This window comes from Scleropages formosus, chromosome 22 (assembly GCF_900964775.1).
Source record: "Scleropages formosus chromosome 22, fSclFor1.1, whole genome shotgun sequence".
Classification (NCBI taxonomy): domain Eukaryota; kingdom Metazoa; phylum Chordata; class Actinopteri; order Osteoglossiformes; family Osteoglossidae; genus Scleropages; species Scleropages formosus.
The window spans coordinates 15,345,486-15,368,649 of NC_041827.1; the positions used below are offsets into that span (position 1 = coordinate 15,345,486).

The window sequence follows — 23,164 nt, forward strand, 5'->3', positions numbered from 1 at the left end:
TGTTGGCAGCACATGGTGAACTATCATCAGGGATGGACAGTTATGATTCATGCTAGTGTGCTTTGGGCAGACCACTCACTACAATTCTGTTGCTACTTGCTGGGAAGGGAATGTTCATCTTGCGGACCAACGGTCAATCCCATTGTTGACCTTCCTTAGGACTGCTATTGATTCATCTCCTCCTCGGTGTCTGCAGGAGATCAGATATCCCTATCAGTCAACCTTGTAAGGCCTCCTGGATCTTTAATTAAAATCAGGTACAAATAGGCCAATTTTAAGATTATCTGTTCAATCCACAGTTTGTCTTTCTATGTTTTTGACCACCTGCAACAAAATAAAAAAAGTTAACATGTAAAAAGATCCAACTATACTGTATATAGTTATAGAATGCATATATTCTCATGTACACACACACACCGTCTGAAACCGCTTGTCCCATACGGAGTCGCGGCGAACCAGAGCCTAACCCAGCAACGCAGGGCACAGGGCTGGAGGGGAAGGGGACACACCCAGGACGGGACGCCAGTCCATCGCAGGGCACCCCAAGCAGGGCTCGAACCCCAGACGTGCCAGAGAGCAGGACCTGGCCAACCCAATGCGCCCCCCCCCCATTATATATATATATATATTTAATTTAAATGCTGTACCAGTAACTAAAAGTGTCAAAGAAAATACATATCCCACATCATGCTCCATTGCACAGTGTTCTATTACTTTTCAGTTTACTCAGTTGTTCACTATGTACCATAATTGCTCTTAGATTCTCTGGATTTGGCATTACTTAATTGTCAGCAGTTATCGAGATTGGTACTTTTTCATTTAATAAACACTGATCTAAACAATAGCCTTTCTGCTGGTCAGGTTTACCTGAGCTAAAATTTGTGAACAGGAACGAAATGTATTCTTTGAAAACACCGGGTTATTTTCTAGCGGATGCTGAAATTGCCCGTTCGAATGTGTTATTTCTCTTAGTGCTGCATAATTGAGTTCTACGTTCGTGGGACAGCTATATTCCCCTGGAAGGAAATGGCTGTGACAGGGTGGGAACAGGAAAGTCCATGCTGATGGGAATGACCAGACCCGTGACGAGTTTTTGGTTTCTGGAAGTCCTGTTGTAACCTTATTTAAGTTCCAAAGTCGGCATAGATGTAGCCGTCTTTGTTAAAGCAGTGTTCATATAACTGTCATCTGTCAGTTTTTATACGATGAACAACTACGCAATTAGACTACAATAAGACTTCTGTCATCATCGCTTCACACCCTTGTTTTGATATTCCTCTATTTTGCAGCGTAAAACAATAATGCTGCATAGGAATTGCGCTGAAAAGCACCAGCACTGGACCGCTCATCATTGCGTGGTGTAGCAGGGTGCACGTTATTGTCTCTTCTCAAGAAAAGAGCACACAAGCATTTGGGTTTTTCATTTATTGGTTTGAAAAAATGAAACACCTTTTTTTTTTTTTTTTTTTTTTCTTTCTTACAAAAACAACACAGATATTTTACCTTTCAACCTTTCACAAAAAGTAGAAAATATTTAAATTTGTCAACAGTACAAACATATTTCCAGTGGAATTCATGCCGTCCCAAACTTCCGTAAAGCCAGCATGACAGCAGCTGTCACTCGGACCTGCGGCTTTCCACCTCCTAAGGGAAAAGTGCCGGTGGGTCTGCAAGGAGCCCTTTCCTCTCACTTGGACATTTCCAGTCTTATGTACAACGTTTCAATCTGTGAAAATTCTCTAACTAAATGCAGCCTCAGCATATAAGCGAAATTTAGTCCTATAAAGACAACCACAATTACGGATTACCTATAGAGATCATTCGTTACACCATTAATTATACCGACGAATATTATGCTTTATTCAAAGCTGTAAGCCAGGTTCCAATACCGACCTACACGCATCCATGAAGAAGCGTTTATTTAATGTTGCTGCTGACAGAAGAGGGCCATGCTGACTTCGCTAGGGAAGCCCTCGGCGCAGGCGTCAACTCGTCGCGGCGGCCCTCGAACCAAAACTCGGCCGCGTCTCGCCGCTCCGGAATCATCCCGTCGTCTGGCGGCTAATTAATGCGTAAGCCCGTTCGCGGGAGAGGGTCCGGGGTGCGGCGCGAAGCCTCTCGCTCTGGGGGGATGCTTTAAAGGTGACCTACTTTAGTCTAGATTATTAACGTGAGCAGAAGGCCATTTTCTCAGCGCTTTGTGCCTGGGCACTGAACTGTGCCTGGGATCCTGTGACAGCCAAACGGGGTTTTTTTTTTTTTTTTTTCCTTTTTTTGTCCTCAGCGATGGACTGCGGTCCGCCATCTTTCCGAGCTTCCCTCCCTTGCATCACGCTGGCTGAAGAATCCGTAACACCCAGCTATGACCGTCGCCTTTATCGAGCAACAGATACAATTCGTCACTCGGAACGTAATTCATTTATTACGTCTCGATTCTGGTTCCTTACATCTGGTGACAGCAAATTAATTATATTCTCTGATGGATGCGCCGTGTTATTACAGTACAGTCTGTGTCGTGTATCCCACGAAATGCCTATAATACATCATACTGCGATAATGTGAGACGTCGCACTGAGGAATCGCCGTTTAAAATTCAGTTCGTCTGAGTGCACGAGCTTGCGTCTTACGAAAACACTATTCACATTCCAGATCAAGCGTTTTTCATATACTATTACTCCAGTGTGTTAATGTACTAACTGCGTACAAAAAGGGACATACGCCCACGTCTGAAAACAAGAAAGCAAGGAAAAACAAAGAATTTAAATGTTCCACAAAGTAAGAGCGATACGATTTTCTTACACACAAGCGTCTGGTCTCAGACACACACACACACACACACACACACACAGTCCATGAATTCCTACTTAGTTAACAGCACAAAAACATTCATGACTATAAGGATCCACTTATAAATAACGCATTGCACGAGGCAACATTTCACCAAAAAACGAAAGAGAAGTCCAGCTTCACTGTCTCAGTTGCTATCCTAATAAATCCCTTGGGAGGTGCATCTTTTACCAAAACATCCCTTATGAGAAAGACAAATCCTGGCACTGACACCACAGTCTGCGTGGAGGGACTCTTTGGCGACCCTGCGCGCCGACGCAGGGCCGCACTGCGGGGTATCTTCTCGGAGCGAACGCAAAACACATACCTCGGGTCCATTTGGGAGAGAGAGACAAAAATAAACACCATTTGTCCACGTCCCCCCCCCCACTCCCTTCCCCTTGAGGTGAAGTGTCCGTGCAGCAGGGTGGCGGTGGGTGAGTGGGTGGGGTGTGTGTGGGGTGGGGGGGGTACTGCCGCCATAGCCAGAGGCGTCCAGTCCTCCAGATGGGTTCCACTGCATCGGCACCATTGCCCGGAAGCGTAGCCGACGGGCCGAACGGCCCCGGTCTGCGCTCCCCATCGGGCGCCGAGTGCAGTCGCGTCGACGGACTGGCAGGAGTCCCCGTGAGCAAACGCACGAGCGCGTCACACAGACGCTGGGACGGGGGGTGCGATTCTGACAGCAGAGCCTTCGAACGAGCGCTCAGAGCCCCCTGCTGGCGGCCGGCTTGAGCCGGATCACCCACTCCCCGCCAGGGTTGCTGTTGTACAGGTCCAGGAGGTGCGCGTCAGGGTCCAAGCAGTGCTCACCTGTACGGAACGGCAGCCAGGTGCGCAGGTGAGGTACTCCTCTCGACATTTCGCAGAGCACGAACGCGGGAAAAGCCCGGTGCGGTTGTGCGGTTGAGATTGTGAATACAACGTGATCTCGCAGGTGTCTGCGTGTTTGTCGTGTTTAATAATGGAAAAGCCTTAATGCAGCAACTCGTGTAACGCGCTGCGCCGTTTCGTGTGTTGGGGTGCGACGAATGGACTGTACTCAGGAATCGCGTCTGCGTCCAAATCTCTTCTTCCGTTGGTGTCGTGCACTTTCTGCGCTTTCCTCTCAGATGTGTGTCGATAGGACGGCTAAATACGGATGTGAGCGAATACTGAAAAAATCCTAGTACACTTACCGATGTTTCCCCCTACTTCATATATAGCACACTCTGGGTAGGAAGAAGAGCCGTTTCTATGGAAAAGATGACATAACAGTGGTGGTTTGATGCTGTGCCGCTTTCAAAAAGACGTTACGACTGCTCAGGAATCGAGCTGTTGTTTTGCTCGACTGTACCCTGAATTTACGTGCAGCATTTGCAGATGGTCATTTTGCAAGCGGTTAAATAGCGCTTAATATCGCGGTGCTTTTGTAGAATGCTTTTTGAACAGACCTCCTGAGCTGCCCCTTGCTGTTGTCAGAGCGGCACAGGTCCTGATGGAACTGGGCCAGCAGGTCCGACGCGCGGCAGTTGACGTTCAGATGGACCTCCATGGAGCCGCTCAGGATGTCTCCCACTTGTATCTTGACGGTGCGGCAGGGCTGGAGGGAACGCACAAGGTGTTCGGATAAGCAGGGCAAGACCGGTTCCGATGGCGCGTATATGCCTCGGCACGGCCTCATCCTTGATGGTCAACCGCCTGAGATGACGGGCAACCGTTCCCCTGCGAAAGGTTCCTCGACGAGAGGCACGTGCGCATCCGCCGCGGTGTGGAGGAGAGCCTGACAACATCGTACGCGCGACTTTTCATCGAGAAGGTTCGAAGTCAGGCCGAGTACTACACCGACACCGGCGGGGTGTAAGGCCACGGCAAAGACGGGACGCCCCGGCCTGCGCGGTACCCAGACGTTCTCACCTCGGAGGAGTTCTTGTCCGGCTTGTCGCGGCTGTCGGTGTGTATCTTCCTCAGGAGGTTCTTGATGCGCTTGTCGTAGAACTGGTACCTGCGGCTGCTGTTCTCGTTCAGCTTGCGGACCTGACTCATCAGGAAGTTGGGGATCTGTGCGGAAAGGAGCCGTTACACTTGCGGCTGAACAGGGAAGACTTTTAATTATGTTTATTGCTTAACTTCATTATGTTTCTCAGTTTTATGACGTTTTTTTCTACTGAGCGTCTCGTGCTTATTGACAAAGGCATCGCTTGGCATTATGTTGCATGAAACGTTAGGTTTTGAATTTATATTGTTGGCCTTAAATTCAGTATATGAGCACAGAGAAATAACAATACTTGGTTTCGACAACATAACTCACTCACTCACTCACTCACTCACTCTTGTAAAGTGCTTGTTTCATGGTTGCGGTGGTCTGGAGCCTATCTCGGAAGCACAGGATACAAGGCTAAGCAGGGTACACCCTTGATGGGAAGGCAGTTTTTCCCAAGGCAGCCCCACACACACACACACACACACACACACACACATTCACACATAGACCCACTACATGCAATTTAGAATCATCAGTCCACCTGAATCAATGGACTGTGGGAGGAAACCAGAGCACACAGAGGAAACTCACGTGAACACGGGGAGAGCATGCAAAGCAAACTCCACACAGAATAACATATATAGTCCATGCAATTTGCCACGCAGCATTGGAGTCAATGTTTGGAATGGGATCCACACACTCACCCTCCAGAGGAGGTCCTGGTAGCGGATCAAGAGCCGCATAACGTCAGCCGCTCTCTCTGCCTGACCCTTCTCCACACCCTCCGTCAGGCGGCTGGGAACCGCTTTGTGCAGGAACAGGTTCGGAGCCATGATGGTGGAGACCGCCCACAGGTTCATCCGGTTGCGCCTCTCGCGGGACACCACCTTGCTGAGGAACTCCAAGAGTGCCTGAAGAAGAAGACAGACAGCTTGACACAGGTTTGCAGCTTGGTAATCGTCTTGGGCAGGAGAAATGCTTTTTTCCCCGATAAAACAACGCAACATGAAAGAGGGAGGTTAGTCACACTGTCATTACTGAGTACTGTCATTACTAAATAGTGATTATTTAGATGTCTGCTTTTCGCACTAAAAAACAAAGGATTTGACTTTTAATTTACATTTGAATTTAATTTACATTTATTCATTTAGCGGATGCTTTTCTCTAATCTAGCACCTGACTGACCACTCACCTTTAAAAGACCCTCCTCAACTTCCGTACGCTCGTGGAATCTCATTTGAGACAAACGTCCTCCTGCGCCACGGCCTGCTCTCCCACACCCCTTGTGTCCGTTCTCCAGTTTTCCACCCTTCGCTTCGTCCCCTGACCACATCCATGGATCTTCGCTCTGACCACCGAGTGACCGACCCTTCGCCTGTCCCCGACAACGAGTACTCGCCTGATCCCTTGATTCCAGACGAACGATCCTGCACTTGGGTCCAGCCGTCCTGGAGTTACTTACAGTGATTTACCCATTTATACAGCGGGGTACTTTTACTGGAGCAATTTAGGGTAAGTACCTTGCTCAAGGGTATTACAGCAGGAGATGGGATTCAAAACCACAACCTTGGATTCATCTCATGTGAGGCTGCTATTAGACCCTGGTCACCATAGGGAAAGGGAAAGGTAAAAAGCCTAAAGATCAGGGTAACTGTAGTATATGATACCAAGAGTGGCCCTAACTGCTCTCTCTGAAGGGCTCTGTCACCTTGACTGACTCATCTCCGTTAAGTGCGATCCTGTTACATAAACATGGTGGGTTTGGCCGCTGAAAGAGATGTAGAAATATGCAGTGGCATCGTCCCCATTTGTGTGTCCATCTCCAACAATCATTCTAAGAGTGTGTTGGGGCAGTAAAACACAGCAGCGCTAAAGCAGCCCGTCTTAGTCTCCAGGTTCAGGAGCAATGATCTCGGAGCCTCCAGCCTTTCCACAAACCTTCAACGTGTTCCTGTTGGGCTCCGGCAACAGCAAGATGAGCAGGTTCAGCATATGGAGCTTCTGTTTCAGCTCAGGAACATCTGGAGCAAGAGAAACGCGAGCAGCTGAAAACACGCACCTTCGTTTCCGTTCCTCCTGTTGAGGAAGCGCAGCTGTCATCTGTGATCGTTGACCTGGAAAAGGCGTGACTGAGAAACGCAGACAATCTGCGGAAGTCTCCCGAGTTTAAAATTCCGAGCTGCTTCCGTAACGGCCTGTTCAGTGATTCGCGCTGGGCTGGGGGCGTCTCATCCCCAGCCGCTCGCTGTGCCACGGAGCTATGCCCCCATCCGTTAAAACGACAACAACAACAACAACAAATGCCTTTTCTTTTAAAGAGTGATCTCAACAACATTTCTTATATTTATGTATTAAAGTAATCATTCTTTTTCTCATTCAACTACTGCATAATAAATGTAATTATTCAGGGTATTAATTATTCTTATTCCAGTTATTCAGAGTGAAATTATTATTTCCTCCATCTAATTTCCCCAGTCAAAGGTCCTGAGCGATCTAATGTAAGCAGAACGATCAAGACAAAGGGAAGGAGAACACACCCATTCCCAGTGTGAAACTATGCCCCACTCACTCAACTGTCTGTGTGTGTACCAAAAAAGCGAAAGGCAGGGTCTGTGCAACACACACACACACACACACACACACACACACACACAGCGCCCCGTCCAGCACACCCACCGCGCACTGCGCTGAACGTGTTGAGGTGCTCCGCTGTCAAGAGCGGAGAGGGCAGCTCGCGGATGAACTTCTTCAGCAGGGCGGCCGCGTCGTTGGGGCTGACCTCATCCCAGCTGAAACCTCCCGTGTAGAAGGTGGTCTCCAGCTTCTGCTGCAGCAGCTGGGCCACAGAGCACAGCATTGCGGGCATTAGGGAAGGTCCTGCAGTCCTGTACCGTGGACGCACGTCCACCGGAGTGCTGCCGCCCGGTGGTCACAAGGTGTGTTTGCACCGTGGTAAAAAGTGAATCGTGTGGAGCTCATGCCTCTGAGGGTATCTGATGGTACTAGTGATTTTTATGAGGCTGATCACAGTAAGATCAGCTTGCTCATGTCCAGCATGTTCTCTGTGCTTGTTGGCTGCGATGCCTTTACGATGAACTCAAGAGGTTAGCTTAGTGCGTGCTTAAAATAACCATTTACACTGGTAAAGCAGTGAAACTATGCCCCACTCACCCAGCTGTCTGTGCATACTTGTTTCTTTGCCTTATGCCTGTGTTCAAGCACTCTGTGGCACTGCGTGAGAAGAGTGCTCTATAAAAATAAACTGAACTGAATCTAACTGGGGGGGGCGCAGTGGGTTGGACCGGGTCCTGCTCTCCAGTGGGTCTGGGGTTCGAGTCCCGCTTGGGGTGCCTTGCAGCGGACTGGTGTCCTATCCTGGGCGTGTCCCCTCCCCTTCTGGCCTTACGCCTTGAGTTGCCGGGTAGGCTCCGGTTCCCTGCGACCCCGTATGGGACAAGCAGTTCAGAAAGTGTGTGTGTGTGAGAATCTAACTGGTAGGGGGTGAGGTGGTGCAGCGGGTTTGACCGGGTCCTGCGCTCTGGTGGGTCTGGGGTTCGACTTCTGCTTGGGGTGCCCTGTGACAGAGTGATGTCCTCTCCTGGATGTGTCCCCTCCCCCTCCAGCCTTACACCCTGTGCTGTCAGGTTGGGCTCTGGCTCCTTGCGACCCCACTTGGAACAGGCAGTTTCTGTGTGTGTGTGAATCTAATTGATGTGAACTGGTACGAAGGTGATTCACTTTCACCATCTGCACATGTGGAAATGAGCGTCACGTGTTCACGCTCAAACTTTGTCGTCGCCACTGACCTTGATTCTGATCTGAGATCCTGGGACTCGCAGGATCCCTTCAGAATCCACACCCTTCTTCTCCAGGAAGGACAGCAGCTGCGACAGAGCCAGTTCAGGAGTGAGTCCGCATGGAGGTCCCATGAGTTCGTTCACCATATGTATGGTTTATCAGAATGGTTTTCTCTTTTCATCACGGTAAACATGCTCACCGCTTGTAGGAAGAGGGGTATTGTGGTGCTAGCCTTGATCTTCTGGTCATTTTCCACAAGCAAGGCCAGAGGAACCCCGAAAAGACAACTCTCTGTGACAGGAGACCAACCCAGGAAGACATCTGGTGAGCAGTCACCCAGCGCACACACACTCTGTGATTTGAGAGGGGAGAGGAAGGGCATTCACCTGGGATCTTTCTCTTGCAGGTCTTGTGCCTTTTGACCTCTAGCTCGAGCAGGTCGCACAGGGCGGTCATGTCGATGAGCGCCAGCTGACGCACCTTCTTCATGTCCTGCTGTGACAGGTCCTGGATACGAGTGACACCGAGGCGACACTGCGGGCTGATCACCTTCTGCGTGGACAGAGAGGGCAGAGAGATGGCGCCGGGTCACAGGCAGGCCTATTGCAAGTGTCTGTATCGCTGTGGTTACGCTGGGTTTCAAAATGGACCGATCCTCAGTCACTACATTTGAAAGGGTGAGTTGCTTAAACACTTATACAGATGTGGTGCAGCAGGCTTGGCCTGTGCCTGCTCTCTGGTGGGTCTGGGGTTCGAGTCCCGCTTGGGGTGCCTTGCAATAGATTGGCGTCCCGTCCTGGGTGTGTCCCCTCCCCTCCAGCCTTGCGCCCTGTGTTGCCGGGTTAGGCTCCGGCTCGCTGCGACCGCCGCTCAGGACAAATGGCTTCAGTCAGTGTGTATGTGTGTGTGTGTGTGTGTGTGTGTGTATTCATAATCAATAATTACTCCTGAACATGCCTTGCATCAAGAACTGTTTTTGCCATTGGATTTTTGACTGTAATCTCTTCACTGAGGCATAAACCTGCTGTCTACATGTTGGCGTGTTCATTAGAAATCCTGTTCAGTGGAGATGGTGTGCCCACTCGTAAACCCAGACCAACTCTTCTCAAGTCCTCATCCGGCTGGTTAAGAACCATGTAAAGACAAGCGGTGGAGGAGACAGCGGAAGCTTACAGGCAGAGTGCCGTCGTCCCTCCTACGGCAGCTGCCGTTCTGCGGCAGCCTGGCCTGCTTGAGAAGGATGGCGGCCTGCTCGCAATAGGCCACATCTGTGTTGAAGATCTCCTCTCTCGGGGTCCCCGTCTGCTGAGGGTCCACGCTGATGGCTGACCGGGAAAGAAAAACATCTGTCTTACACGCGTGATGAGAAGAGCAGGCAAAGCAAAGACACAGTGTAGGTCAGAGACCCAAATCCCACCAGGGGACCAGTGTGAAGTGCAAGTGCGAACTAATGAATAAAGCAACGTGGCAAAGTTTTCAGGGAGATCCGGACGAGCTTTACAACTTATCACCGAATTGGGTGATGCACAACGGCCGAGACAGAAACGCGGTTAGACCGGAGTGCGATTTCGGGTCGATGGCCGATAGCCGCAGGCGTCGGCGACCGGCTACACAATCGGTGTCCGACAGACAGGACCGAGCGTGAAGATGTGAGTGGAGCGCTCACCTGCCAGCGGGGTCTTCCCCGTACCCTCCATGCCGTCCTGCTGGGCTTGCTCCTCGCTGATCCGAGACTCGGGCAGAGCCGTCTAGGGAACAAACACGAACGCTGAGCAACGCGGACGGCTGCCCCGGGGGAGCACCTATTTCCATATCTCGCATCGGATATTTTTGTGTTTTGTCAAGAGCAAAATATGAAAAACAAAATGTTTTCTCCTCCGCCGAATCCCTGATACCGTTACCGGAACGTAATCTTACAATTTCCATCTGAAAGCTGCAGAGGCACCTGTGATAATAGGTGACCTTTGAGTGAACGCTTCACTCTGAGCTCGCACGTCTACTCTCGGCGACAGCAAGATGACCGAGGGGCCCGTGACGGCGCCACTGGGTGAGATGATATCAGGAACATGCTGTATTGTGTCTGACACCTCTCTGCCCCAAACCCGGGTTACTGCGCTAAAGGGCCTTTTGTTTGTCTATCATCACACTGCTATGGTCAGATCCCCCACTAAGGGTTTTACTCTGCAACAAAAACCAGTTTGGACACTTTACTTTGTTCAGCAAAACAATATCTGTTTCTCGGCTGCTGCTTTTATCCGTCCGAACAGCTGGATGATTTCGCTCCGGCGAGTGAGGGAATGTTCTCAGATCTGAACCAGCAGCATCCAGACTGAGCGTTGTTAAGGTATTTGAGCTGTGTTTTTGCACTGGAATTTCTGCAGTCATTTTTAAAAATCCATTGAAATTTTTCATTGTTAAAAACCCCTTCTCCAGTCACGAAACCAAAATTCCTCTAAGGGCATCTGTACAGAGTTATCGTGAGGAATTAAGTGTTCGTCTGGCCAGCGGCACCCCAGACCGTGGATGGCACCACCCCGACGGGGTCTAATCGAAGACGGAACGAGAGGCGCCGCCGCCGCCGCCGCCGCCGCCAACGGCCTCACCTGAGCCACGGGGGAAGCAAAGATGTCCCGGACGTCACGTGGAGCGGGCTTGTTCCTCTTGCGCAGAGAGCAGGTGTAGGAATCGAGGCGCCGCTGAACGGCCGCGGCCTGCGTGCGTGTTAGCGTGGAGAGCAGGACCACCTTGTCCACGTCCTCACCGCCTTCCCTGATCAGGGTGGAGAGGCCCGCATCCTGCAGCCACTGCTCCTCTTGCTCTCCCTCTGAAAGACAGGGCGCACCCTCAGCGGGGGGGTCTCCTCGTTCCCCCGTCTTTGTGGTCTCTGCACTTAAAGAGTAAGTACCCGAGGCCCTGCTGTTCGCATTTCCAGAGTCAGGGGCACAGCAGGGGGGCGCGGGGGCGCGGTGGCGCAGTGGGTTGGACCGGGTCCTGCTCTCCGGTGGGTCTAGGGTTCGAGTCCTGCTTGGGGTGTCTTGCAATGGAGTGGTGTCCTGTCCTGGGTGTGTCCCCTCCCCCTCTGGCCTTACGCCCTGTGTTACCGGGTAGGCTCCGGTTCCCCGCGACCCCGTATGAGACATGCGGTTCAGAAAATGTGTGTGTGTGTGTGGGGCACAGTAAGCCACTTGAACTCAACAGAAATGTTTAAAATGAACAACTGTGAGGTCGCTGTGCATGAATGACCTTGCACTTGGAATCCAAACAGATCAAACTTAAGTCTCGAACCCAAACCAAGTGGGGCATCTGTACAAAGTACTTATTAACGGAGTAATTTAGTTCAGGGTTACTCTTAATAAGGCAACTTCAGCAACACTTAACCGCCACTTAATGGGTGAAAACTGTATTTCCAGTGTTTACTGATGTATGTATCCATTTTTTTATCTTTTTGCATTTGTCTTTATCTTCATTGTTCTCCTTACATACATATATAAGTCTCTTGCAAATATATGCTGTATGCATTGGTTTATCGTTTCTTTGATCTGTAAGCTGTAAATGTGGTCTGTGTCTGTCTTCAGCATAAGCGCAATATACAAATAATTATTATTGTATTGGATGAAATGGAACTGCTCCCACATACCGACAAGACCTGATCATCCGCTACCCCCCAACCAGACCGCTATGCTCCTCGACCTCTGCCCGCTTGGTGGTCCCACGCACAAAAGGTCCAAAAGCAAAAACACAAAGGTTTTTGGTTCTGGCTCCGATGCGATGGAACGACCTCCCCCTGTCACTCAGAACTGCTGAATCTCTGTCCACATTTAAAAAGGGTCTTAAAACTCACCTCTTCCAGACTCACTTCTCCCATTAACTCTTAAATTCATGTAATGTGTAAATGTTCATGCTCTGTAACTTTGAGATCGTAACTGTTGAATAACGGATAAAGTTTCACACAGCTACTCCTGTAATGTAAATGTTTAATTAAAAAAAAAAAAAAAATTAGGAACGTGATTAAAAATTGTCGATTATTTGGATAAACCTTTATGCAGCTACTCGTGTGATGAACATTGGTTCATATGGCGGAAAGTAACAAACTAACTGTGTTCTAGAATCACGCATCTGCATCGAAGTGTCTCTTCCTGCTAATGTAACGCACACTTTGTATTTTCGATGAAAATTTTGGAGAAAAGCATCTGCCAAATGAATAAATGTAAATGTATTGTGTCGTATTTTATACACCCAGCAAACCAGCCCATTGTTCAAACCAACACAATGCACGTCCATGTAGCCTTTCCTCTTGTGCTCTCCTCACCTTCAGACTGCTTGGAGTCCCGCCTTGCGCTGTCCTGATCGCTGTCGGTTCTCCCCTGCTGGATGTTCTCCACCTCACTCCAGAAAGAGTCCAGGCACAGCTTGTCGGGGCGCTCCTGCGAGGAGGGTGTGCGATCAGCGGCGGCCTGGTCCCCGGAGCTCGCCCAGGGCTCCACGTTCATCTCGGTGTGGCCGGAAACCCTTCAGCGGGACAGGTGCACGGGACACAGGACGAACGACAGGAAATTCTGAGGTGAGCACCGTGGAGGAAGAGGCAGTGAGAAAGGCAGCCGCAAAAAGGCACTGGGTGTTCATTTGCCCTTTTTCTGAAAGAAGCGCCAAAAAGCACCGGAAAGCACCTAAAATAGCCAGCAGGTGCCACTGTTGTTCGCTGAGTAGTGCAGCTGTATGGTCTCCCTCACCCACCGCCCCATTAATCCTCAATCAGCACTGAACCTACCTGCAAATCCCAGTCTAATACACTACATGTCTTGCACGCACCAGAAGTATCAAGCTGAATGCCATACTCTGGTTTTGGTCATTGTTCCTTGTTTGCTATCTGTAAAATCTACTCTGCAAGCTGAACACAGTGGTCCATTTTCTACTCTGTGTGGGTTTCCTCCTGGTGCTCTGGTTTCCTCCCACACTCCAAAGACATGCTGTTCAGGTTCACCCATAGTGTGTGAGTGACCGAGAGAGAGTGTGTTCCACTGATGTGTGGATGAGTGACCCAGTGTAAGTAGTGTATCTAGCAGTGGAAGTCTTTGGGTGCTCTGGTTTCCTCCCACAGTCCACAGACATGCTGTTCCGGTTCCCCTATAGTGTGTGAGTGTAACAGAGAGTGTGTTCCACTGATGTATGGATGAGTGATCCAGTGTAAGTAGTGTATCTAGCAGTGTAAGTAACCTTGGTGAATAAGTTGTGTGGGCTCATAACACTACATAGAGTTCATTGAAAGTTGCTTTGGAGAAAAGCGTCTGCTAAATAAATAAATGTAAATGTACTCACTGAAAACACTTAGAGACATAGACTCTAGGTCCAACAGCGAGAACTGATTCAATCACAATGCCAGTGTTCAGTCAAGCTCATAGACATAATGTGCGTGTGTCATTTTCCGTCCTGTGCAGAGTCACAGTGGTCCGGAGCCTACCCCGGAAGCACAGGGCATAGGGTGTGGAGCAGGGTACATCCTGGATGTGGGGCCAGTCCATCTCAATGAAGTCACACAGATTCATATACATACACACACACATTTTCTGAACTGCTTGTTCCATAAGGGGTCGCGGGGAACTGGAGCCTACCCGGCAACACAGGGCGTAGGGCCAGAGGGGGAGGGGACACACCCAGGACGGGACGCCAGTCCGTCGCAAGGCACCCCAAGCGGGACTCGAACCCCAGACCCACCGGAGAGCAGGACCCAGTCCAACCCACTGCGCCACCGCGCTCCCCGGATTCATATATTCACACACAAATTAAAGATAATTTAGGGTCTCCGATTCGCCTGAAACGTAGAACTTCAGACTGTGGGAGGAAATTGGGGCACCTGGAGGAAACCCACACAAACACGGGGTAAAACATGCAAACTCCACATTGACTGAGCTGGATGCGACCATCTCCACCCGCACCAGCACTGTGGTTCCCCAACAGTGAACTTTTACATTATTTAAGGCATCCAGTGAACACATGAACCACACTTTATTTGTCTAAGTCATTATCTTGACACTGTCATCACTTTGGATGAAAGCATTTCCAAGCTGTTCCTAATCTAATGAAATAAACTGTCAAATAAAGACAGTTAGAATCTGCAGTTACTCAGAAAAAGTGAAGTCTTTGGGTAAAGCATAAAGCGGGAAAGGTAATGTGTTTGAGGGGGGGCGCAGAGGTGCAGTGGGTTGGTCCCGGTCCTGCTCTCCGGTGGGTCTGGGGTTCGAGTCCCGCTTGGGGGGTCTTGCGATGGACTGGCGTCCCGTCCTGGCTGTGTCCCCTCCCCTCCAGCCTTTCGTTCTGTGTTGCCGGGTTAGGCTCCGGCTCCCCGCGACCCCGTATGGGACAAGCAGTTCAGACAACGTGTGTGTGAGGTAATGTGTTTTGTCATTTGTCGTATCTTCAAAGCACTTTGTGAATCTGCCACCAAAAAGAAAAACCAATGAACTCCTAACTCTGCTTCAAAATTTGACTTTTTCCAAAGGAAAGCTGCTGCATGCTATAAATACTGCATTATGCGTCCGTAAAAGCATTTTAATAAATGTAACAACAAAGAATGAATTGCACTTGCACCGGTAAGTTTCGTTATCTGCATATTATTTTTCATATTAATGTTTCTGGCTGCTGTATAACTGCTACTTCGCATCTATCAAACCTATCAATACGTGCAGCGCAACACAGGGAAAGGCTCATCCTCAGTCCTCGTGATCCACTTGGATTTCAGACCTACGCCGTGCGTGAAACCACAGGCACGTTCAACCAAGCTGCCTGCGCATACTTCCTCCCTTCTTTATGACATGCGGTATGCTGAGAGCTATTTGCGACAACTAAAAATAGGCTCATTCTGCCACAACCTGCGGCTCAAGAGGAACGCTCCTGAGGTCAGGCAAAAAGCTCTAGTACAAAGCGACGCATTCTTGCCGAGTTTCGAAATGAAGCAAATTGAGACCTTGTTAATGATGTTATTATGATGTTTCTCAGGCAACGCTTCTCCACAAAGCAGCTTACGATATTACTCGTTTCTAAACAGCTGGACGATTAATCGCCCCACTGGAAGCGGAAGCAGCTGCCGTATGACGGCCAGCCATGGACGTCCAGAGATATGTCCGCTCCGGTGCCGGGGAGGACGTACGTACCTGACGCCGGTGCAGGTGACCGACTTCGACTGCAGGTTGAACAGAGTGCGGCTCGGCTGGTTCCTCGGTCTCCTGGGCCTGCTGTACAAGCCAGAAGGAGCCAGCGTGTACACGAACCTGTCTCTACCCATCATGTCCAAGCAGTGTCGTGTCCCCCTCCTAAATCCCGAAACAGGACGAGTTCAAGAACAGAACCCATAAACTGCGACCACTCAGGTTCTCTCACCTGGTGGCTGTGCGAGACACACCGAATGCTCACCTCGACGGTGCTTTTCAGGCCCCGCCCCCTTCGACAGGCCCCGCCCAGTTTCTCAATCTCAGCTAGCAAGGAGTACAATCTCTTAGCAACAGAATACAGAAAGACACCACAGCAGAGCGTGTGCCCACATTTAGGTCGAAGTCTCAAGCTGACGGCTGACAAACCATACGTCGGAGGAATCAATCTAAGCTTCCTTGTGGAAAAAGACGAAAAATGTAGCTGTGCTGTTGTATACAGCGTTGATTTCAAATACCTTTTACATTTATACTATATGTATTATGTTTTCTCATAATCCACTGTATCCTCCAAGGTGGAGAAAAGAAAACAGACCAAAATGGTAAGCATGCGATGAGTCGGTGGAGTTTTATGCAGCCGAAAGAGCTCATCCACGGAATGCAACATCCTCATGCTTGAGATGTCATTACTTGACGTCAGCGGTGAGAAGGATCCATACGAGCAGTTCCACAGGAGTAACAGGCTTTACGGCATTTCCACTGAGGCCTTGTGTCAGTCTTATTCACACTCCCCTGCTTTCACTTCACGCGCGCTCTGGCCGTCAATAGACAACTCAAGTTAACCGAATTACTATGGCGTGTCGAAACAAAATCTCTTCAAGTGTAAATCCACCTCGGCAGTTAAGTAGGTGACCTGTTCACTAACAGCACAGAAGCATCTGACTTCACAGCAAACGTACGACCACACAACCAAGCGTGTAAATATGACGGATGATTTTGTTCCTCTTCCGAACGCGTGTAAGAAATAAGCCTGTTATGAACAGCCTCTGTTGCTTTTGACCCCCGTGACAAATTCTAGCCCCGTCTCCTGTATTTTTAAAAGGAAAAAAATGATTTTTTTTGCAGCAAAATCAATTACATAAGAACACATATTTCCTTGTTCATTTTCTTACACAAGTCATGAGGTGTGAGACCAGTTACACGCAGATTTTAAATCCAATTCAGGCATGAGGCTGTAGGTGTTACATCATATCAGCCAAAGTATTGCAGCTAAATACTCTGTGTAAAGCATTAAAAATAGCCTTTCACTGCCTCTCCTTTTACCGCGGGGAAAGTCGATCAGAATAAAAGACCAGGCTGACAGTCCTCGCAGCATATGCTGCTTTGAAGGTATGATGAACAACATTGACAGAATATTAAAGAGGGTTTATCCACCCAGGTGTAAAAGAACAAGAGGAGCGCAGTGTGTCTTAGAACATTGTTGAAAGGCTTCTCCGTCTTATGGTACAGATAACTTTAACATTCGGACGAAATCCCTTCGAAAAAGGATGACACGTGGAAACTGGATCTGACACCCAGAAAGTCCCAAACTATGGGTAGATTTTTTTTTTTTTAAGATTTTATCATGCTCTTAACCTGCAATTGGCTTAAGAAAACAACAATGACAAAAAAAAAAAAAAAAAAAAAAAAAACTGCTCGATTAACATGCGCGAATCCGATATTCTAGACTTTTTGCTTATTTGAGAATGCCGTTTGCAAACTGGTTTACAAGTCACGCACTTTATGCTGAGAGTGTTCCTTTTGAAACCGCACGTAACAAGGCAGTTCCCTTTGCTAGGCACATACTGGATGTGAATCCTATTGATTTCTTTCTTCACAATAAACACTGCAGCTAAGTGGCCATTCAAACATCCTGCAGCTGCCAGGACAACAAAGAGCATTCTCCACCACCCGTTTCAAGCCCAAGGTTATTCAGACACGCACAGAACAAGCCAAGTCACATAGCAATACTCATCAGGAGTTACAGCCCCGAAATGATATCGGGGACATCCACCACGGCATCGGAAATCAGTGCGGTGCAGTATATAACGATGTGCTTCTACCCGTCCACAGCAAACCTCGAGCAACACCTGAAGGAGCAGAAACGTACTCTACCATCACTAGCGGAGCAGCTAGGCCACTATCTTAATCCTCCATCTGGAATTCCAGCGAAAGCCTCTTAAATTCTCAGAAGTTCAACAGTTAAGTATCTCAGACTTGTTCGAGCCGTTTTAATGTCGCGAAAAAAGCACTGAAATTTAAATTTCAGCTTTCACAGATTCACTGTATTCTTTGGAAATAAAGCCATGCTGAGCTGCGTACCCGCCACGCATGCCAATTACAGTATCCTACTGTATGTTTGTACAGTATATTCAAGCCAGTACAGTGTGTGATCTAGCCTAACAGTGTATCCCAGAGCCAAATCAGCATATAAGGTAGATTTAATAAATAAAGCCACCTGTACTCACCAACTGAACACGTCGCAAGAACTCACGAGTCGTGCTGAGGCTGAGGAGCGAAATCCGACCTGAGACTCATAGACGCATACACGCCATCTGGAAGCGTCGGCCAAAACTCACCTGGCCTTCGCGTGTCCGGCGGCTTTACCAGCGAACGGCAACCGGCCCCGAGAAGGACTTTTCCCCCACGGCATCCTGGTTTCTTCCCCCCGGCTTGCTGCGAATCGCAGGAAGCAGCAGCTGCCTGCCCTCGGCAAGCTGTTTCCCAGTAATCCGCTCGGCACGTAAACACATTACAGCAAGGACAGTGCAGCCGGCACGTCAGAGCGTCGCATCCTGCCGCAGGAAAGGAGCAGGCCGGGGGCAGCACGCGGGGGCCGACATCACTTCCATCAGCAGGCGGGGGCACAGGTCCCTCCGCCAGCCTCTCTCCCTCACTTGGCCTCTGGTTCTGGAGCTCTCTGCAGGCCTCCGCTATAGGCTGTTACACCACCCACACCTTTTCCATCCAGCACCGAAAGCAGCCGGTCGCCAGGCACAGAGCACACTCAGTACGCCTGCACCGTCACCACCACCTACTTATGCACAGTCACCGTTCCTACTGGTACCATCGTCATGCGTGACCTAGCGCAGCTACCATGTTACTGCCCACGGATGAAAACTTCTGCTCCACCGACAGCCGTTCCCCCCCTCCGTCAAACAGAACTTCTTCATCTGTGCACTCGTTCCCGCTGCTCTGAATGTTCTCCACTTCCCTCCATTTCCCTGAGTGTGTCTGAAGCCCAATGGCACAAACCTTTCAACAGAACAAAGGTTTCTGTGCACATGATGCAATCCTTCATAACACTACGGGCTGTTTGTTTCACCCTGCAGATTGGTGTAAACTCCAACAAAATCAACTCCAAACCCATACTGAGGATTACATTACATTACGTTTACTCAGTATGCAGAGTTGTATCACTGCAAGCTTGGTAGACGTGGATCTTTGAAGCCGGAGTTCTGAGGACTGGTAAAATCCTGGAATGTGATTAGAAGAGTTTTTTTTTACCGGGTAGCTGACCAGTGAAACTGGTGACACTGGGCTCACAATGTTTATCTTTAAAAGGCTTTAAATGTGTTAAATGCTGTACCCTTAAGCAAGGAGCTTAGCCTGGTTTGCTGTACATTATAACCCGAATATTCATGCAGTATGAAGGGTATAATTTATGCTGTGAAGGTACTTTTGGGCAGTGCGACCATATGAATAACACAATATCGTTCAACTTTCACAATACCATGCAACTTCACACCATCGATAACTGTTTCTCCAACACAGGGTCATGGTGATCCCGAGCCCATCCCAGAACCAGCTAAGTAGGCTGGACCCTGCAGTGGATGCCAGTTCATCACAGACCACGCAATCATCTACTGGCAAAAGGTAATTCCTTTGTCAGAATACTCAAAAAAGAGATCTTTATAAGTTGCAGCATACAGTATATCTGGAAATCTTTCAATCGTGCTGTTTGAATTTGTGCAAATTTCCACCAATACTTTGAAGATGTTTGCAAGTATAGATAAATGGTCTTAGCCAAGCTGATCACAAGAGATCGGGGTGCATAAGTGACCTATCAGTTCATGGGTGGGATTATGCTCAACAGATAAATGGCAGCCAGCCCCAGTGACGTGGAGCATCTCCACAGGGTCATTGGTCCAGGCACGCTCTGATCATCCGAGATTAAGGAGAAGACATCAGGACAGTCATCTTCTGGGGCCGCCCCAATCCTCTTGGCAGAATGGAGAGGGTGCAAAGAAGGAGAGAACGTGATGCCACTGCACCGTGTGACCTGGGGCTGCAGGTCAGCACGTGAAAGTTTGTCAGGCGGAGAAGACAAGGCACCTGGCCCTTCTTTGTGCCCTCTGCACATCTCCTGACTGGCGAGCTTCCCTGCTCACACAAGAGCTAGAGGTAACCTGCTCCTCTGCTTTTCCTTCTGCAGACCCTTTAAACACATTGGTGTCACATAGCCATCCAGAAGCCTGGCAGCCCTCTTACTCGAGGTTGACGCATCATGTATCAGGACAAAATGATCCTGATCCAAACATTTTCTTCAAACGTATCTTCAAACGTTTGACATTAGATTCAATTTTGCAACACAACAAGAGCTTTTCACAGCTTTCCTCAGATGTATTCAGATGATCCTGCAGGTTCGTTCCACTAACCAACTGCAGAGCACATGCTGACCAAAGCAAGAGACACACACCTCCACCGAACACGCAGCCTCCACACTGCAAGAGAAATGCATGTGGGAGAGAGACGCTCTGATGAGAACCGCTTACATCCCTGAACTGGGATGGCACATGTTAAGAATTCATGGAATTACTCTTTTTCATTTCCAACGAGTGACACAAAGCAACGGGGTCTTATCAGGCTGGCAGGTTCCCTTTACAGGCACACAACCCGCAACACGTTCTCTGATGCACGTGAGCTGCACATTTTAATGCTCTTCATCCACAAGGCAGGTGCACACCTGCTCCCCTGTTTTCCTGACCCACAGCTCACCTGGATAATCCTGGCACAGGTCGGCATGATGCCCAAGCAGCCTACTGGCCAGCGAAAGCCCTTCACCTTAACATCACAGCCACCATATGGGCCGTGTGGATTAAAGAGAACCACTGTCACTGTTTAGCTGCCACAACTCCTCTCTGCACTGCAGGACCTGCGCAACGGATTACAGCGGCTCTGTCAAACTTCACCCCTGGAGGGGCCTTGTATATGCAGGTGTTTCTAGAACCTTTGTCCCTTTATGATTAATTCCATCATTTTGACAATTTGCTTTTTCAAATCATAAAGTGAAGAAAATGCATTTTGATGCTCGATTTAAAGAAAACATTGTGGAAATAGCCGACAATTAACAAGAAATTTGTCCGATGAAATACGATAGGTTGGTATGAAAACTAGCATCCGCACCTTCCATTTGGAAGTATTTAACCCCTTGGTTTCTTCCTGATTACAGCCACCTCCAGTGTTTACTGACAATATCTACATTGTTTAGCATTCGTAAGATATATTATTATAACTCGTTACAGATCGGCACCTCTTACATACATTCAAATACCATGGCAACCGGAATTCTTCTCACTTAAATTTTGGAATCAGTGTTCTTCATAATACACTGTGAATATGTGCTCTGTCAAATTTGCGTATACATTATTACGTAATTTTGAGATGGATACCACTGATACTAATTTGCAATATCAAAGTATTTTTAAGGAATAGGTGATTCATTTCTTTGTGCATTACGGGGTCACCAGGCAATTGAAGGAGACAATTGTAAAAATTACAGCAATAAATAATAGTTTTCTGAAATCAGGTGGTAAAAACAATATTCAACAATTTAACTTTTTTTCTGTTCGGAAGAACTGACACTGATGTAACCAGCTATTTTAGTGACTGAATTTATTTACACCTTTTATTACCACAAATGAATATTGTAGGATAGCCTGAATATATGTGCAGGATAGATGAGACAATGGACAACACAAATTTCCTAGGACATTTACTACCCTCCCTCAGTCAACCTGCCAAGATATACTGGTAGCTTAAAAACAATGAAATTCTCTAAACCACCGACATTTCGGAAGAACATTCATGATTCATGCACGGTTTCAGGGGAACCTTGGAATTATAAGATGGCAAATCATTAAATATCATAATCTTAGCAGTTCTTTTATCATTATAGCAATTTTATCTTTTGTATATATTTTTATAAGTGATATATTAACAGAATAAGTGATTGTCTCGCACATAAAATTAATAATGAAATTATTTTTTAAACACATTATATCTGAAATTATTTCAGAACCCTAACAGAGTGTAAGTATATTTATATTTAGTGTGTAGATTAGGTTCTAGTGTCACGCATTGTCCGAATGGAAAGCTGTGTGTGAATGGTGACTTTATTCCGTATAAATCGGTCGGCAGTAATGACTGTACTGTGTTTACCGCGTTTACCGCGTTTACCCCTAACTGAAACAGTCGTGAAGAACAGAACAGGTCGTGCTAATGACAATGAATGCCCAGAAAAGAGCCGCATCCCCGCCGCCCCGCGCCTCCTCCACAAAGGAAAGGTGGCCATAGCAACAGGTCTGCAGCCCTTAGCAACGCACAACGCTTTAAACACAGCGCACAACATTTGCTCGCAGACTAACCATAAATGAGTGTTTTTTTTAACTTGTCAGAATACGGTTCGAAATCAAATTTGACAGTTAAAAATAAGCGCCTGTAACATGCAAATTCACAAGCAATGTTGTGGTACAAGAGAAGCACATGATTCTAGACTAGTATTCTACGCACCGAGCAACTCAGGCTGCTGCAGCCGGCAGCAGCAAGAAGCAGCGACAAAAGCACTGCACTACACGCGCGCGCGCGCGCGCACACACGAGCCGTGGATGCGAGGCTGTATCGGGAAAGAACCACTTACTGTAGGAACGTGCATTCGCCTCGAGATGTGCACGCGCGGACCCGTAGTGTCAGTGGCGCGAGCTACCCGCCGCGCGAAGCCTTTAGTAACAAAGCGCTCAGCCGCCAGATGGGCACGAGCTGCCATCACGTTGTCCTGACTCCGCTCTGACGTCACCAGCGGGCCAACGGGACAATGTGCTCGCGCTCGGTGTCATTTCTGCGGTGAAATCGGGTGATTGGCAACGACAGTAGCAGCAGCACCACCACTAATAATAATAATAATAATAATAATAATAATAATAATAATAAATAAAGTGCAAAACAACCAATTTAAATCATTCAATCAATGTCACATGATGATTGTATTCAGTGGAAACGCGTGTAGATCTGTCTAAATCTAATCCACGCAAAATAAGGTGCAGTGAGTGAATGTGGCTATGCTTCAATTCGTGCAGACACTGTTTCCAAATAGACTGACACACAAAACGAAATGACC

The 23,164-nt window shown here is 48.4% G+C and overlaps 1 protein-coding gene across 4 annotated transcripts; it reads right to left on the minus strand.

Annotated features, from left to right (window-relative positions):
* Positions 1-1,587: 1,587 nt before the first annotated feature.
* On the minus strand, positions 1,588-22,819 carry arhgap40 (Rho GTPase activating protein 40). 4 transcript variants are annotated; one of them, XM_029248013.1, is made up of 15 exons: positions 22,688-22,819; positions 12,897-13,096; positions 11,191-11,411; positions 10,254-10,335; positions 9,761-9,912; positions 8,974-9,139; positions 8,787-8,878; positions 8,596-8,673; positions 7,466-7,625; positions 6,728-6,810; positions 5,494-5,700; positions 4,723-4,866; positions 4,260-4,408; positions 4,005-4,060; positions 1,588-3,639 (listed from the first exon to the last, which is right to left on the minus strand). In XM_029248013.1, exons 2-15 carry the CDS (start codon positions 13,075-13,077, stop codon positions 3,533-3,535), a joined length of 1,878 nt encoding a protein of 625 aa, XP_029103846.1. In that variant the 5' UTR covers positions 13,078-13,096; positions 22,688-22,819; the 3' UTR covers positions 1,588-3,532. The 4 variants fall into 4 exon arrangements, with proteins under 4 accessions (XP_029103846.1, XP_029103845.1, XP_029103844.1 ...); XM_029248012.1 differs by lacking the exon at positions 22,688-22,819 and adding an exon at positions 18,348-18,490; XM_029248011.1 differs by lacking the exon at positions 22,688-22,819 and adding an exon at positions 15,736-15,986 and having other exon boundaries at positions 8,787-8,939; positions 9,068-9,139.
* Positions 22,820-23,164: the final 345 nt, after the last annotated feature.